Below are 15,323 nucleotides of genomic sequence, written 5' to 3'. Positions count from 1 at the left end.
TTGATACAAAGTTTTCTATCTAAGGAAAACCAGTTGATTGCATTGACTCATTGACTCAAATACAATCCCCCACACTAAGCATGCTTGTAGCGACAGTGGAGAGGAAAAACTCCCTTTTAACAGGAAGAAACCTCCAGCAGAACCAGGCTCAGTGTGAGCGGCCATCTGCCGAGGCCGACTGGGGTTCAAGGAGACAGAAGCAGAGATACAAAAAGCAGCTGTAAAAGGCGGCCCCGTCCAGGAAACACACAGCCAGGCAGACGAGCTCCAAGGCAGCTCCCATGCCAGAGGACGAAGAGAGCACATCCACTCAGTCACGGTCAGAGAAACAGGACCACACTGGAAAACAGGCCGATCTCCAACATCTATTAACAAGGGTGTTGATAGAAGCAGCACAGCTGATGTTTTTTTCCAGGATGACGTCACAGCCAAACAGGAACAGACGAGGCAAAGCTACTCTGAGGAAAAGCAGAGAGAGCAGAAGGTTAGAGATTGAACTAACAGATTCTGCAGAATAGGAGAACAGAGAGAGAATGAAGCAGAATGATGAAATGGGGGTCCCTATGTCCTCCAAAAGTCTAAGCCTATAGCAGCATAACTATAGAGATAGCTCAGGATAACCTGAGCCACCCTAACTATAAGCTTTATCAAAAATGAAAGTTTTAAGCCTAGCCTTAAAAGTAGACAGGGTGTCTGCCTCACGGACTAAAACTGGTAGTTGGTTCCACAGGAGAGGAGCCTGATAACTAAAAGATCTGCCTCCCATTCTACTTTTAGAAATTCTAGGAACCACTAGTAAACCTGCAGATTGAGAGCGAAGTGCTCTGTTAGGAACATAAGGAACAATCAGATCTCTGATATAAGATGGAGCTTGGCCATTTAAGGCTTTATATGTGAGAAGGAGGATTTTAAATTCTATTCTTGATTTAACAGGAAGCCAATGAAGAGAAGCCAGGATAGGAGAGATATGATCTCTCTTTTTAATTTTCATTAGAACTCTGGCTGCAGCATTTTGGATCAGCTGAAGGCTTTTAACTACAGTTTGTGGACTTCCTGATAGTAAAGAATTACAATAGTCCAGCCTTGAAGTAACAAATGCATGGACTAGTTTCTCAGCATCACCCCTGGACAGGATATTTCTAATTTTTGCAATGTTCCTCAGATGAAAGAAGGAAATTCTAGAAACCTCTTTGATCTGGGATTTAAATGACAGGTCCAGATAAAAAATAACACCAAGATTTTTTACTTTATTATCTGAAACCAGTTTAATCCCATCCAAATGAAGTGACTGGCTAATCAGTTTCTTTTTCAGAGACTCTGGTCCAAAGACTATAACTTCTGTTTTGTCTGCATTCAGAAGCAGAAAATTAAGAGTCATCCAGGTTTTTATGTCTTCAAGACATGCCTGTAATCTATGTAATGGGTTAGCTTCATCTGGATTTATAGACAGATATAGCTGGGTATCATCAGCATAACAGTGGAAATTAATCCCATGCTGTCTAATAATTCTACCAATTGGGAGCATGTATAAAGTAAAGAGAATTGGTCCTAGCACTGATCCCTGTGGTACTCCACAGGTAACCTTTGAGCGTGTTGAAGATCTATCATTAACATGAACAAACTGAATTCGATCAGATAGATAAGATTTAAACCAGTCTAGTGCTGTTCCTTTAATTCCAACAAAATATTCAAGTCTTTCTAAAAGAATATTATGGTCAACTGTATCAAATGCAGCACTAAGATCCAACAGGACGAGCACAGATACAAGTCCATTATCTGAGGCCATGAGAATATCATTAGTGACTTTCACCAGAGCTGTTTCAGTGCTATGATGAGCTCTAAAGCCAGACTGAAACTCTTCAAAAAGTTAATTATGGTGGAAGTGATCGCAAACTTGTTTGGCAACTACTTTCTCAAGAATTTTGGATAAGAAAGGAAGATTGGATATAGGTCTATAATTGACCAAGTCATCTGGGTCAAGAGACGGTTTCTTAAGCAGAGGTTTAATTACAGCAATCTTAAAAGCTTTAGGTACATATCCCTGTAACAGAGATAGATTAATCACATCTAAAATGGAGGAGGAGATCAAAGGGAATACCTCCTTAAATAACCTGGTTGGAACTGGATCTAACATACAAGTTGAAGGCTTAGATGAAGACAATAATTTTGCTAATTCAGAGAGTTCAACTGGATCAAAGCAGTCTAAACCCGGTTCAGATTCCATGACTACCTCAGGTACAATCGCGGATAGAGGAGTGCTTATGATCTTATTTTTAATAAGATCAATCTTATTTATAAAGAATCCCATAAAATCATTGCTGCTAAGAGCAGGTGGAATGGACGGTTCAACAGAGCTATGGCTCTGGGTGAGTTTGGCAACTGTATTAAAAAGAAATCTAGGATTATTCTTATTCTCCTCTATTAATGAGGAGAAGTATGCTGCTCTTGCTTTACAAAGGGTCCTCTTATACAGCAGTAAACCATTTTTCCAGACTAGGAAGGACTCTCGCAGGCCTGTGGAGCGATATTTTCTCTCCAGTTTCCTAGCATTTTGCTTCAAAGTACGCAGCTCTGCATTAAACCAAGGAGCAAGCTTTCTATTTTTAACGGTTTTCATTTTCAAAGGAGCTGCGTTGTCTAAGGCAATACGCAGAGAACTAGCAACCCCCTCAACAAAATCATCAACCTGTGAAGGGGAATAAGCTAAGCTTTTGCACTCTGCAGCACTGCTCAGTGACACAGAGCAGAGAGAAAGTGAAGCAGATTCTTTAAAATTTATAACTGCACTATCTGATAAAGATCTACTAAAATTGAACCTTCTTTTGGGGGAGGAGAACTCTGTTAAAGTAATCCTGAAGGTTATTAGAAAGTGGTCAGAGAGGACAGGGTTGTGAGGAAATACTGTTATTTCTTCACATTCTATGCCGTATGTCAGCACAAGATCCAAAGTATGAAGATGAGAATGCGTGGGACTATTCACATTTTGAACAAAGCCAATAGTGTCTAAGATAGCATTAAAGGCTGCTCTTAAGCTATCGCCTTCAATGTCAGCATGGATGTTAAAATCTCCCACTATGATGACCCTGTCAGTATTTAATACCAAATCAGAAAGGAACTCTGAAAACTCATCTAAAATTTCAGAGTAAGGACCTGGTGGACGATACAAAGTTACAAAAAGAAGAGGTTTTCTTGCCTTGAAATTTGGATCAGGGAAATTAAGGGTTAAATGTTCAAAAGAGTTGTAGGAATTAATTGTTTTGGGAGTAATCAGTAAGTCAGACTCGAAGATTGTTGCTACTCCTCCTCCTCGCCCAGAACTTCTGGGGATGTGAAAATTTAAATAGCTTGAAGGAGTTGCCTCATTTATGCTCACATAATCCTCTTGCTGCAGCCAGGTTTCTGTAAGGCAAAACAAGTCAATGTGATTATCACAAATCAAGTCATTAACTAGTAGACTTTTAGAGGAAAGCGATCTTATGTTAAACAGACCGCATTTAATTGTTTTAACTTTTTCCCCAATTGGAGTTATTTTGATTTTAATTAGATTATCATGATTTACTCCTTTGGGAATCTTTGCTAATTTATTAGATTTTGGTCGTGGGCAAGACACTGTCTGGATGGAGTAAAGAGTGGGTAACAGTAGAGAAGCTGCAGAGATGTGTGTTAAACTACAACTCTGCTTCCTGGTCTGCACCCTGGGTGGTCAGGGTTTTGGAGGACTAATAAATGTGGCCAGATTCCTAGAAAGAAGAGCTGCACCATCCAAAGTGGGATGGATGCCGTCTCTCCGAATCAGACCAGGCTTTCCCCAAAAGGATTGCCAATTATTAATGTAGCCCACGTTGTTTTCAGGGCACCACCTAGACAACCAGCGATTGAATGACGACATGCGGCTAAACATGTCATCACTGGTCAGATCAGGGAGGGGACCAGAGAAAATTACGGAGTCCGACATTTTTTTGGCAAACTTACACACCGAAGCAACACTAATTTTAGTGACCTCCGATCGGCGTAACCGGGTGTCATTACCACCAGCGTGAATAACAATCTTACTGTATTTAACCTTATCCTTAGCCAGTAGTTTCAGGTAGGATTTGATGTCGCCCGTTCTGGCCCCCGGCAAACATTTGACTATGGTCCCTGGTGTCTCTAATGCCACGTTTCTGACTATGGAGCTGCCAATCACCAGAGTGGGCTTCTCAGTGGGTGTGTCACTGAGTGGGGAAAACCGGTTAGAAACGTGAACGGGTTGGTGGTGACCAGTGGGCAGAGATCCACGACTACGCTTTCTGCGTACAGTTACCCAATCGCCTGGCTGCTCAGGCACTTTTGGAGGACAGCTACGTGGGGGGCCTACTTCAACAGCCTGAAGCCTGGATTCTAACTCTGACACCCTCGCCTCCAAAGCTACAAAAATACTACACTTATTACACATCCCATTATCACTAAAGGAGGCAGAGGAATAACTGAACATCTGACACAGAGAGCAGGAGAGAGGAGAGGAAGAAGGAAGAGTTGGAAAAGAGTCAAGGGAGGGAGAGAGAGAAGCCATAGCAATGCTAAGCTAGCGCTAGCCTAGGCTAGCTACTTCTTGCTATCAGAAATAAAACCGTGTGAAACTGACAAGTGCTCAGTAGAAAAGTGCAGCAGAAGGTGCTATGTTTTAAAGTAGTCAGTTAGAGTTACTTAGATACAGAGATATCACAGAGAAAATAACTTAACTTCAGATGGAGATCCTCTGAACAGCTGCACACTCAGTTGCACACTCAGTTAATCCAAACAGGAAGAAACACAACAGGTGGAACATTTATCTGTATGCTTCTCATATAAAAGTTCACATTTTATTTAAAAGGGCTTTACTAAAAAAGAAAGCTACAAAAAAGTGTTTTAAAATAAAAGCTAGAAACAAAAGTTGATTTGAAATTAGAGTGTATTTTGAGACAGTGTTTTTCTTTTATTAAACTGCACTCTTAGGAAATTTGGAAAATAAACATTTTGATGTGTAACGTAAAGTAAGTTTGCTTAAAACGTTTGGGATAAACCAATTTAATTTCATTTGCTGGTCATTTCTGTATGACAGACAGAATGTGAGTACTGCAAATGCCATTGACAATGGCAAGTCTAGTTCCCAATAACAATAATATCAAGGTATAAAACATAAGTTATTGATGATCCCTTTTTAACTTGTCACATCTGTCAAATCTGATCCTTCCTTAAACTTTGATATCAAAGTTTAAAGTTTATCCCTGCTTAGAAAAAAAAATATTTAGGGTTAGCTACTTGCATCTTTAAATCTCAAGCCCCCACTCAGCTTTACTCAAAGCTCGTCCCGAGCTGTACTGTCCAAAGGGGACTGAAGTACATCCGTGTTTTGGGCCTCACGGCTGATCTCAGTCTGTTCCTGAGTTTTTCCGGAGCGCGCTTCTCTGTCCCAGTCTGTCCGGACCTTTTCATTGTCCCAGACAGTGGAGGTTTCAGTGTCACTGATGTAGCCCGGGTCACCAGTATAGTGAGTTGGATACACCAGGAGAGGCTCTGCAGAAAAGGCCTTCAGGTCCCTGTTTTCAAACTGCTCCATATAATCAGAGCTGTGAATGAAAAGGCAAAGTAAATAAAACAATAACTTGTCCTTGTCGAGTCATTTTTTGTAAATCTCTGTGTAATTTTCCTTACTGAGATAAAAACTTACACAGGGTGTTTGTTGAACATTATAGGAAGGAACTCATCTACTGGCAAAATCCTTTTTAGTGGTTCTGCTTTCAACAGCTTCTCAGCACCCTGCAATGAAATCATATAACCTAGAGTCCAGTATGAATAATCTGCTTCCACTATGTTATGTATATTTGGTACTGCTTTCTCCTTGTGATCCACTTGCATTCTTTTCCGCCCAATATATCTTTGAAAAAGAAAGAAACAAAGATATTAAGCGAGAAAATCTGCTGACTGAATAAAACTGAGACACATAAAAAAAAGACTTACATAAGATCCCAGTCCAGCCCTTCTTGCTCAACCTCACTCATCAAGTTCATCAACCGACGTTTGAAGAAGACCTCAAAACGCAGGTCATCTTCAATCACCAGAGAAGTCTCTAGATGTCGATCTACAATCTAAAAGGCAGAAAACCAAACATTAGTTATTGTCAGTTTCAAAACTGCCTTAAATGTTCTTCTAAGGTTCACCTCTTTCCAGACATTGTAGTGGGAAAGAAAGCAGCCTAGCTCCCCCTTTGTCAGTGGTCGACCATGATAAGGGTCCTGATACCCTGGGAGCATATGGATACCCAAGGCATGAATTTCACTGATATTCATTGCTCTGAAATAAAGACAAGAGAAATCTATTTGTACAATACTGTAGTAAAGAAGTATAACAACATTAACAAAACATACATTTTAGAATTACATAAAATAACAAAATATGAGTAAATAAATAAAATACAGCTAAAAAGCAGCTTTTATTCTTTAGTTCTGCTTTAAAAGAGGCAATAGTTACTGCATATCTCAGGATTTCAGGGACATCTAACTAGTGATGAGCAATAAGGAAATGTTCAACAGTTCCACACTAAACATACATGTCTCTAATGGACAGCTAGGTCTAAATTGTTTATACAAGGTATCTTTGGAAAGCATCAGGCACAAAAATGCTTAAACCAATAACAAATCTGTCATTTTACAAACAGAATCAGTGCAGTGTTTTAGGAAATGCAGTGTTATGAACCAGTTTCCTAGTGTTGATTAAGACTGTATTTAGTCAATAGTAGATAATCAATGAATGTTTACTACTTCAAGACATAAATTATTCTGAATTCGTCTTTCATCTTATCCATTACTCTCCACTTCCATTATACCCTTCCCTATAACATATTATATATATATATAGATAGATCATGGCAAAGATCTCCATCAGGCAACCCCGAAGCCAGTTATAGAGACTAAGTGAAGTACAATCAGAAAGTCTACTAGAAGACATGAATACAGCTCTGCAAGCACTTCCTACATCAACCATCAATGACACCAACGAGCTGATATTCTGCACAGCAGCAGTGATCCTAGAGATGCTTGGCTGTAAGAACAACCATGTGATGAAATTCCCACCATGGAAAAGAGGGCTGGAGGCTAGAATCAAGGCAACACGGAGAGAAGTGAGTCAATTAACGGAGGCAACTTAGCAATACCAAGTGGCTGCAACATCAGGAAAAGGGAACATGAGAAACTAGAGAAATACCAGGCGCTCAGAGATGAGCTGGAGAAAACCTGGAAGGCCAAGGCATCAGTGGTGCCTGTGGTCATTGGGCACAGAATATGGTGATACATTTTACTTGTCACATGTATACAACTTAATTACTCTATTACCTATGCTAAAGAGAGCACACAGATGCTGAGTAATATCGGTTTGAGACTGGGGTCTTCACTCAAGACTGAGCTCGGGAAGACTCCAAGTCAAGATTCCACTCGAAATAAATAAATAAATAAAAAATAAGGACGGAACAGTCTTCTTTCTTGTAGAAGAGTAAACTTACTTTCCATCTACTGCTGCAATGACTTTGCATGCAATCTGCTGCTCATACAGGGTCCTTAGCATACGTTCTCTGCGATCAGTCCGCCTCTGCAAATTTATCATGAACACCTGCACAAAAAAATGAAGCCATCAAGTTTAAACATTTATCTTATCAGCAGAGGGGCGGCGGCTTATGAAAAAGGCGGAAGGCCATTTTTTCAATTTCCATCTTCGCACCTCTACCTACCTCATCAAACCCCATTTTATCAGTTTTCTTTCTAGGAACAGGGATATATTTGGAAGGCATTAGAGGAGGATTCCGCACTAGAGAGACACAAGATGGAAGCAGAAATTGAAAAAATATGTAAGATTCATGCTGAAGACAATGTGAAAGAAACACATTTACTGGACAAAAGCCAGCCTAAAGGAAGAGCTTATTTACAGTCAAAATGCAGGTAACTTACCATTAACTTCCAATAGTGAGTGTAAAAAACTATCAGCTTCATCTTGCAAAGTATTGTGGGCGCGTAAAGGTACAGGAAGGTAACCATAGGTCTCCTTATTACATACAAACATTTGAACATCTGTAAAGACCAGAAAAAAAGGTAACCTAAATAAACAGTCAAATGAATAATACGCATATATTTGTAAGCTAAGTCATAACTTATTTAATACCTGCCATCTGAGCAGAATACGCAAACACAATGATGTCATCAAATGCCCAGCTGTATTCTGGATGTGGTGGATGAAAGGCTAGCTGCCTGGATGCCTCTTTCCTGAGGTCTATGATGAATGTGGAATGAACCATTGGAACTGCAAAACAACCTTTACGGACTTGCTTCCTGATAGGTATGTAGGCAGGGGTCCGTCTATAGTAACCCTAATGAGGGAAGGTTTATTAACATAATGTTATGTTACGTAAATCAGATCAGGTAAAGCCTGTTATCATAATATTACCTCTGAGGTCATTCCACACCAAAAGTTTGAATAGGCGCCACGGGATTCAAGCATCGGGGCTATTATTGTCTTGTTTTCTTTCATCAGCTTCCAGAGTACATCTCGATCGGTAAGAAGGTTATCACAATCCACAAACTGCACAGAATAGACAGAAAAATGAAATATATGTTTATAAAGTCAAATCTATAAACTAAATACAGACCATAATCAGTTGCTTGTGCATTCACATTAAGCAGCAAGAGTTCAAAAAAACTATTACTTTCTAGAATCATTGCAAGGAATTATGTCTAATAATGTTTTATAGTATGATTTGAAATCATTGAGCATTGTTCTATCTGCTATCTAATTTAACCATCTTGATATCCTTCGAATGTATTTCAACAAAATGAGATTTGGAATTTGACAATTTTTTTTTTTTTTTTTTTTGCAGCACCTTGACTGTTAAAGCCTGGATTGTACAACATTATAAAACTGTCTGGTGATTTAACAAAAAAACAAAAATAAAAGAAGACCAAAGGTATGATAATAAAAAATAAGGGAGAAAACTGTTTTGTCTGTACAGTTTGTTCTCTCCAGTTACACCAGAAAAAATGTAAATCACACACAAGCTTATTCTAACACTCTTGACATGCATCAAGCAAAGTATAAAGATGCATTGACCTTTGCGGATACAAATGAGATGCTGGCTTGAAAAAAGATGAGTGGGAAAATAAAATAAAAGAAAGTATACCTCAAAACGTCATCCAAGTGGTCAATTCATCAGGATTATAATCTACCTTTAAAGCAGACCCCACATACAGGTGGGCTGTCACACTGGGAATCCCCAGTGATAGCTTGACTGACTTATTACGGGCTAGAAGTGAATATAAAGAGGTTTTTAGGTGGTGAAGACTGCAAGTACAAAATATGAAAATCAAATATTTAATTACCTATATTACCTAAAAATAAAATATCTTAGTGGAGTGATCAGATTATATAGCCCGATCCCACTGCCTACTCCAAGATCAGCTTCTGTGATTGTTGTACTGCCATACATATATATATATATATATATATATATATATATATATATATATATATATATATATATATATATATATATATATATATATATATATAAAAAAGTTATAATAATAATAATAATAAAAAAAGAAATAAAAAAATAAAAAAATTAAAATAAAAAAAAACAAGTGTGGATGTTAATCCTAAATGGGGTTTAATAACTTCTTTTTTTGGTTTAGTTAGAATACATTTTCCATATATTTATTTTTCTATTATCAGAAGAAACTCAAAAGCAAAACAAAGGAGACATAATTACTGCAAATTTAAATCTATGAAACCTCGGAATTATACACCAGTAAAGCAAAACAATGTGGGCTAAGCAGGAGAGAATGAATTATACAGATGAATTATATTGTGATTTAGACCTTAGGAGTGACAAAGGGAGTCAAACCTAGCACCATATGCTCCTGGTATATTACAACTGTAATTGTAATGTGTCATCATTTTACCACAATCTACTGGCTCCTGCTATAGGTTAAAAGTGGGTTAAAAGTTAGCTCAGGGCTAAATAATGGAAACTGCTCTTGTCATAATGTGTGCCAATATCTATCCATACAGCAGTGCTTTGACCTACCATCAAGTAGTCTGCCCACATCTCACGAGCGGACTCCAATGCTCCTTGCCGGAGCTTCATAATATGCTCATAACGGAGGTCTGTCCAGTGTTTTGGACCATCTTCATCCTTGTAATGACTTAGAAAGACATCCTAAAGTTATTAGTTGATATTTTTCTATAATTTGTTAGTTTACTCTGGCTTTGTGTTAGGTGACATCAAATTATATCAGAAGTTTAACTAACCTGGGTTCTTCTTTTGGCCTCCACTCTACATAATGGTAAAAGCTCTGCACCTTTAAAAGCCACTCACGCAGAATTGTTGTGGTATTGTCCTCATTGTGATCTGTTGCTACCCTGTAAATATGCAGGAGTATCAGCACATTGGACCAAGAACAGGAACAGGTGAAAAAAAGTTTTATGATGATTTATTGCAGAAGTGTTGCCAGACTGAGTTCAACTAGAGACTAGTTTGAAAGAAAAAACCTTGACTCAAATAACAATGGCCCTGTGTTCACATTTTGTAATCCCTTTGTATGTAGCTGTGGGAACTGACACAAATGTCTGTAATCCCACCGTCGTGCAACAAAAAACAGTCAACTGAGACGATATTGTTATAGATAAGCAGTTTTAAGGAAGGTTTTCTAATAGAAATATAAAAAGCATACAAAAGACACAATGGAGAAGTGAGACTTTGTCTGTAAAACCTTAGAATTGAAGCAAAAGATTTAAAAAATCTGAGATTAACCATTGTTGGTAAGATTAATGTATCTAAGATGTTGTAGGTATCTTATTGGAACTGTATGACAGACTGACACTAGGCAGTTCCAAACTGTCAAGTAGGAGAAAAATTACATATGACTTTAAAAGAAGTGATTTAATTTGGAAAGGCAGAGAGACAGACAGATTAGAGATGCACCAATACCCGAATATTGACTATTTAGCTGAATCAGATATTAGAGGATCCTTTTTTCCCCCAATCTGATGCCTTAATTCACATTGTAAGGTATATGGTTCATTCATTCCACAGTATTATTAGATTGTTATCGGCTGACAGAACCAGACTTGGTGCCAATGTCGGATTGGAAAAAAAAACTGGATTGGTGCATCTCTAATAATTAAATACAATAAAATAAATATACATTAAATATATTGCACATGGACACCGCTGTAAATGCAAAACAATAAAATAAAAAAATGTTGATAATGCCAAAACATATTGCACCTAACCACATATATTACCAAAAACAAAACAAAAAAATTAAACATTAAACATCTGCAGTGATCAATCCCATATATCTCCCACAGCCAGTCTAATAGTGGTAGCTTGTTAATCCTTTAATAACCCAAGAAAAATCCAGCATTACCCTTTTAATTCACAGTATTAAGGAATTGAGCTTATAGACAATGGTGAGACTATATAGAGTAATTATTTAAGACTCTCTCAATAGGAAAACCCTTGGTTGTGCACAGCACAAATTTAGCCTTTATATTAAAAAGAGAGACATTGTTAAAATATATACGTATGATGTGACCAGATTACAAGTAATTGTAACTTTGATGCCAAACTAACACGACTTTGAAAATGTAATTCAGTTTAGACAAATGAGCATACTTTGTTAAAAACGTTTCATGTCATTATGGGGGACCTTGTTCCTACATAGTTCATTTAGGGCATATTAAAGAAAAATGACAAAAGAAAAGGAAAAAAGCCATGATAGATATTCCAAAAAGGACTTATTGTGAATCTGAGATTTCTGCACTTTCTTGTCAATGCTATCTGAGCTGAAGAAAACAGTCTTCAAATTTTCAAGCAAGTACTTCAGCTGTTTCCTGTTAATAAACAGATTAAACAAATTTAGCAAAAAAAAAAAAAAAAGAAAATAGGACAGGGAAAATAAAAAAAACACCCAAAACTATTACTTGTGATGCTAATGTACTCATGCCAATGTACACAAATTCACATAGATTGTACTTCTTTTATCTAGTCTATTTTTTACTGATATCACACACAGTCAAGATTTACATGACAGTTTTATGAGTTATTATTCTGAGTTGGTTTGGAGTTTTTTGGCTCAGATTCAAGCAGCTGCATTTGGCCAAATGGAAAGAACATGTAATGTTTACATCACAAACTGATTGCAAAGCATCTAAAACTAAACAATCAAACATTCTTTATGCCAAAGTTTTACATCTTCAGCAAATCTTACCCCTCTGCAAAAAAAAAAAAAAAAGAAGTTGAGAAACTGGATAGGAATAGAACAGCACACTGAATCTCCAGGGTTATCTGCAAAGATGAGCCACTGAAACGATGAGCCTGGGTGGGCTGTTAAAACATGTTATTTACTTGGTTTTATATGAGCACCCCCCTCCTTATTCCCACCAAGAATGGCAGACAGATGTTTAATGACCTTGAATGTGAGTTTGCAATATCTAAGTTAATTTTGAAAGATGTGCTTCCCTCAAATAACTGGATGGTGTAGAGTGAAATACCTTTAAAAATGGCTTGAAGATATGCATCAATGTAATAGAATGGCTACATCATCATGTAGAATTTACAAAATTATTTTACATAGATAAACATATATATTTTAGATGTGCTAAATTTTATTTTAAATTTTTCATAAAAAATAAAGTATAGTAATTGGTCACATGCATGTATGCCTATGAGGCTCTTTGAGAGTTTGGCTTTAGATATTAACTTATAGGGAAGTGGAGTGCAGAAATAAAGTTTGGATTTGAAAAACCAAATCAAACAGCTCCCCTCGTGGCCAAAATCATCTCGTCCCCTCCCCTCCACGTTTACAAATCAAAGTTTCGCAAATGAAGCCTGATCAGGTGTGTCCATTTTGACTGATCTATTCCTTTAAGGTCGCATTAATGCGCGTTTTAAAAGAAAAAAAAGGATAGATAATCTTATTGATGGTGCACACTGAAACGCAGGCAGTTTAGTTCAATCCTGTAACTGCGCGACATATTCTGATAATGCTTCCATAAACCCCACTGATGCAAGTCTTCCCCCTTTTTCTTTCCCAATTTGCAGACATATTTATCCTGATCTAACCCTTTTTTATATAACAACTTACCAGAGAGCCATACGGTCCTTGGGATACCGAAGCCGCTCTATAGTTCCTAAAAAATAGGGCAAAGAGTGCTCAGAGTTTCTGCAGATGAGCGCAAGAAGAACCCGAGGGGCCAGAAGCGGAGACTCGGGGCTCCAGCGCTCCTCAGCAAAGTACCCCCGAACAGAGGAGCAGGAGGTGAGGAGCAGGAGGAGCACCACGGCGAGGAAGGCAACCCCGTTCATTGCAAAAACAACCGGCGTGTTATTTGATCTTTTACTGCGCTCTTTGGAAATTATAAAGAAGGATCAATTGATGTTTCGCACCCATTCCAAATAAAGCAGAGTCTGTGCAGAAGATCCTGATGTTGAGCTTTAAAGTGGGATGTGGCCTGATCTTAAAGGGGAAACAAACACATCACCGACTTTTTTTTTTTTTTTTTTTGGTAGATAACTTTTTGCATCACTTTAGGCAATCACCATTAGGGCAGCAACATGCTAGTTTGGTCTGTTAGATGCAACGGAAAATATCTGAAGATGTTTTGCAATCATATTTAAATTTCCAATCACTCTAGCTTAAACATGTATATAATGTACTCTTTATCAGACCATATAGTTAAAGTTAGAAAATTTCTTTATAAAAAAAAAAAATCCTGTCTTAAAATGTGTGTTTTTTTCTGTTATCTTATGCAGTTAGTTATACGTCAGCTTGAACACCTAAATTCGGCCAATCATATATCAACTGTCATCTGTCAATCTAATTTTTTCGGTCATAGCATCTTGAATCATATGTCGCAGCTAATATACGCAACAGATGAAATAATTATTTACCATTGAGTTCCGTCCCAGTGTTCACGGGGATGGACGTCTGTGTCTTCAGCAGGCGTAGAGCTAACAGAACTGGCAGTGTTGCGAGGCAAGGGCTCAAACATGTACGGCTGTAAGCCTTCTACACCAAACCTAGCTTCTGCCGCCCTGGCGTCCTCTTCCATAACATCTTCGTCTCAGCTTTACTTCTCTAAATAAAAAATGTATGATTGAGGAGACTCATCCATGACCACCGACACAAACTCTCCTCCTCCTGCATGTATCCGCTGTCCATGGCGTTCCTTGACAGTGTCGTTGTTAAAGGGGAACGCCGGTTTCTTTACATTTGGCCCTTGATTTTACGTTATTACATAATGTTCTACTCACCCATATGAGTCTTGTGTCATTTGGAGCTGTTCTGAAGATATTCTGTTAGGTTATATCCAAGTAACGTCCTCCTATGGGCGATCGACTTGAAGGCACAAACTAAACTGTTCATAATTTATTTGTTATGGTACGCCAGCATTCATAACATGTAGGCGAATCACTGTTTTTATATTTATATCTTTTAAAAACGAAGCGGCGCGTGTCTGACGTCATCCGTGCACGCCGGCTACCATTCATTCTTCCTGTCCGCTGAACTGCAGCTAGTTTTACTCACATGCCTGAAAGATGTCTAGTGCTACTACCACAGATGATATCGCTCACCAAATGGAATTGAACGATTCAGATTAGCTAGCTGAATGAATAGAAGGGGTAGAGCGTAGCCGCCTGTGGCCCGGGCTTCCTGTTACGACTCCAGTCCGCATACGCAGACGACGTTATACAGGCCTCACTTTGTTTTAAAAACATATAAATATAAAAAATATAACCACGGATGTCTGGGGGACAGGGATTCGCCTACATGTTATGAATGCTGGCGTACCATAAAGAATAAATTATGAACAGTTTAGTTTGTGCTTTCAAGTCTTTGCCCATAGGAAGACGTTACCTGGATATAACCAAACAGAATATCTTCAGAACGGCTCCAAATGACACAAAACTTAAACGGGTGAGTAGAACATGATGTTATAACGTAAAATCAAGGGCCCAATGTAAAAAAAAAAAAAAAAACGGCGTTCCCCTTTAAGTGCTACTTGGTCCCAATGTAATTTCCCATTGGGAACCTACTAGCGCTATGTTGCTAACTGGTTAGCAAGATGCTTCCGACAAACCGGCCACAACCGATTTGCTTGCAACACTTTTGCCACAAAAATCCCGCCCCCTTGATAATCGACCAATCACATTCACCTAATTCACTCCTGTAAAGTCGTGCACCACTCGGGAGAATTCGGAACTGTAACCGTACGAACAGCCGCTTCCCCACGACTTTAAACAGATAGAGAAACAC

The 15,323-nt window shown here is 38.3% G+C and overlaps 1 protein-coding gene across 1 annotated transcript; it reads right to left on the bottom strand.

Moving 5' to 3' along the window:
• Window positions 1–4,786: 4,786 nt before the first annotated feature.
• Window positions 4,787–13,505, bottom strand: colgalt1a (collagen beta(1-O)galactosyltransferase 1a). Its single transcript, XM_038287981.1, has 12 exons — window positions 13,152–13,505; window positions 10,312–10,422; window positions 10,088–10,205; window positions 8,452–8,586; window positions 8,170–8,374; window positions 7,959–8,078; window positions 7,742–7,818; window positions 7,517–7,623; window positions 6,180–6,312; window positions 5,980–6,107; window positions 5,690–5,896; window positions 4,787–5,588 (listed from the first exon to the last, which is right to left on the bottom strand). Exons 1-12 carry the CDS (start codon window positions 13,370–13,372, stop codon window positions 5,318–5,320), a joined length of 1,833 nt encoding a protein of 610 aa, XP_038143909.1. The 5' UTR covers window positions 13,373–13,505; the 3' UTR covers window positions 4,787–5,317.
• Between the last annotated feature and the right edge of the window lie 1,818 nt (window positions 13,506–15,323).

Source organism: Cyprinodon tularosa, unplaced genomic scaffold, assembly GCF_016077235.1.
Source record: "Cyprinodon tularosa strain WSP-4 unplaced genomic scaffold, ASM1607723v1 ctg246, whole genome shotgun sequence".
NCBI lineage: Eukaryota > Metazoa > Chordata > Actinopteri > Cyprinodontiformes > Cyprinodontidae > Cyprinodon > Cyprinodon tularosa.
The sequence above is the reverse complement of the archived record's forward strand: the minus strand, read 5'-3'. Positions and strand labels throughout refer to the sequence as shown.

Coding starts and splice junctions, on each gene's coding strand:
- colgalt1a (XM_038287981.1), bottom strand. CDS start 13,372: ATGAACGGGGTTGCCTTCCTCGCCGTGGTGCTCCTCCTGCTCCTCACC. Junction 8,587..10,087: donor TGTGGGCAGACTACTTGATG/GTAGGTCAAAGC, acceptor TATTCTGTGCAG/TTTGTGGATTGTGATAACCT. Junction 8,375..8,451: donor GGTGTGGAATGACCTCAGAG/GTAATATTATGA, acceptor TTCCCTCATTAG/GGTTACTATAGACGGACCCC.